The sequence below is a fragment of the Penaeus monodon genome, chromosome 32, assembly GCF_015228065.2.
Source record: "Penaeus monodon isolate SGIC_2016 chromosome 32, NSTDA_Pmon_1, whole genome shotgun sequence".
Taxonomy (NCBI): Eukaryota; Metazoa; Arthropoda; class Malacostraca; order Decapoda; family Penaeidae; genus Penaeus; species Penaeus monodon.
Window position 1 is genome coordinate 15,701,771 of NC_051417.1, and position 2,650 is coordinate 15,704,420.

The window sequence follows — 2,650 nt, forward strand, 5'->3', positions numbered from 1 at the left end:
CTAATTGTCTACTACCAATTGGATGCATTAGGCCTATTAAATGGACCTATTATAAACATCTTGAACAAGGAATAAATTTTGATTTCTATGGCAAGGATTATTTGAAATCTCTTCCATGATATAGTTTATCATATTCATTTATTTCTGAAAAGTATAAAATAAAAACTGTTCTTTATACATTACTAAAAACACTAGAAAATTGTATAGCTTACAGGCATTTGTGAGTTTAATAACACTTGAATCAAATTGTAATTCAGACAAACAAGTTAACTATACTTAAATTTTGATATTCTGCTATTTTACATTAGAACTTAATTATTACTTCTATGAACTTTTGTTAATACACAAGAGATCTTGATATAAATGTTCAACTATAAATGAACAATAAAGCAACAATAGCAAGTAGCTATGTATGTTACAATGTTTTTTGGTCTAAATACATCAATCTCTGATGGATAACATTTGTTAGATGCACAGACTGTTTTTAGATAAGTTATTTATGTATTCCTGAAGCATGAGCCAATCTATGGTTAGTTATTGTGTGACAGGTAATGGAAATGAAAATGACCTTGATGAGCTGGTCATGAGTTACATTAGGGGAAAGTATCAGTTGTCCTATATTCACACTGTGTGGATATACTCAAAATCATTATTATTCCAGCCAAAATACTTTTAAGGTTTAAGCTTGGGTGAAAATGAGGGTAAATTTACACACAGACTAATAAGTAACTGAAAATGATGGAAAGTGGAGAAATAAAGTCTTAAATTTGTCCTAAAACATAAACTGGAATATGAAACACTTAAATGAAATTCAGTCAAGAGGGTTTTGAACTGTTGTTGCACACATGAATTCTCTACATTCAAGAACACAGTTTTCATTTTCATTACCTGTCACACAAGAACTAACTATATATTGGCTGCACAGAAACAAAAAATCCTAAACCAGGGATAACTGCATTCCCTAGCCAGTGGCTCTGTCCCCATATCCCCCTCCTGGGTAACAATATTTCTTTATTGTGAGGGTAAAGGTGAGCAACTGCTGGGAGGAAAGTGTGGAAACTTTGAGTATCTTATGTGTGCAGCTGAAACATGGCATATGGACTGATAGGTTTTGCACTTCACTAAATTTAGTATGATCCAAGAGATTGTGATAATATGACCAATACCTTCATTTCACTGGAATATCTGTAACAGAATTCAGCAAATAAAGAGATGCATTAAACAAAGACTTTGCTTCAGAAATAATTAATGAGTAGTTAATGTATAAAAATGACTATTTGCTCATGGTATCACACCATATTAGCAAATAGGTTATATACCATTCTGGTAACTTGTCTTCCATCAGGCAAGATTAGGTGAACTTTGCTTTCAGAAATGAGTGGGTACTTTCACAGAACTCACCCATCACTATCATTTTTCCCTCATTGTGAGTTAATCATTGACTTTTAACCAGCTACTGATTATACTTATACAGTCATTTTTGTGTATTAAACATCACTATTACCATTTTCTTACCTCCTTGCCACAGAGGCACTATTGAAATAGTTGCATGTGCAAAGCTAATTCCGACCAGAAAGTTTGAGAGCTCATGAGAGTAGAAATATCTAGCATGGTAACTATCCATAATATGGCCACAAGAAACAATGCTGTAACTTCCATAGTTTGGCCTACAGCAAAGGCCAACAAATCTCTCGCAAATCCAGTTTAGTTAAATTGTCAGAATATATTTGGTGGAGACTTCCTTTGCTGGAAAGCAAAACACAGAAACTACTGAATAGCTGGACTTAGATAAATGACTGTGGCCATACAGAACTCTTACTTTCAGCAGGTATTACTCTTAACTGCAAGTGTTTTTGTGTTCTTTAAAGCCACTGTCTTACCCATTTTACCTGTGCGCACTTCTATTCTGAACACTTACTTTTAGCAAAAGGCTACAGTCGCGACATTACACTGGATACTACCTCACACATACTCTCTTCTCTCATGCAACTTGGTAACAAACACCATCTTCCATACAATTCCCTCTCTAACATTACAAAGGTTTTATCAGTAGAGTGAAATCTCAGATCGCAAAACCTCCACTTTGTATTGTCTATCGCCTAATGCAGACTTTGAAAAAATACCAAGAAACAAATAGAAAATATAGCAAAATGTAAATAAATATTTGGCATTACCACTGGCTGCCGATGCCATACTTGTTTACATCTCAGAGCCGAATGTGTCCGTAACACTAAGGATGTTTTAATATCAACTTTTATATTAGGTTTGTGTCAGTTATCACATGAATAATGAGTCAATTACGCTTATTCATTTACTTTATAGTATATATATTTTTATCGGTTTACGAAATGTAAGATTTTAGCTAAATAGGAAATAATTATGTACTAGAGTCAGAGGACAAAGAAACGGACAAAATATCGAATCACAAGATACGTTCGTGTCTGCGCATGACTAATCCGCGGTGACGTCACAATAATTGGCATGTGTAAATGGTGTACTTGATATTATGCATATTTTAAGGTAGAATGGAAGAGTATTTGAAACATAATTTATCGTATTCTTCTCTCTTTTTAAGGAAGTTATAATGAAGTTGAATAACAACGGTATATACGCATTTCTATGTTTCTCTATTTGTCTGCTCTCATCCCGT

The 2,650-nt window shown here is 33.7% G+C and overlaps 1 protein-coding gene across 1 annotated transcript in view; it reads right to left on the minus strand.

The window, feature by feature from the left end:
* Positions 1-2,320, minus strand: part of LOC119593674 (biogenesis of lysosome-related organelles complex 1 subunit 5-like) — a gene marked incomplete in the record, with an annotated part of 5,393 nt that extends 3,073 nt beyond the window's left edge. The window contains 1 exon segment of the mRNA XM_037942631.1: positions 2,175-2,320. Coding sequence (XP_037798559.1) covers positions 2,175-2,193 — 19 coding nt within the window.
* Between the last annotated feature and the right edge of the window lie 330 nt (positions 2,321-2,650).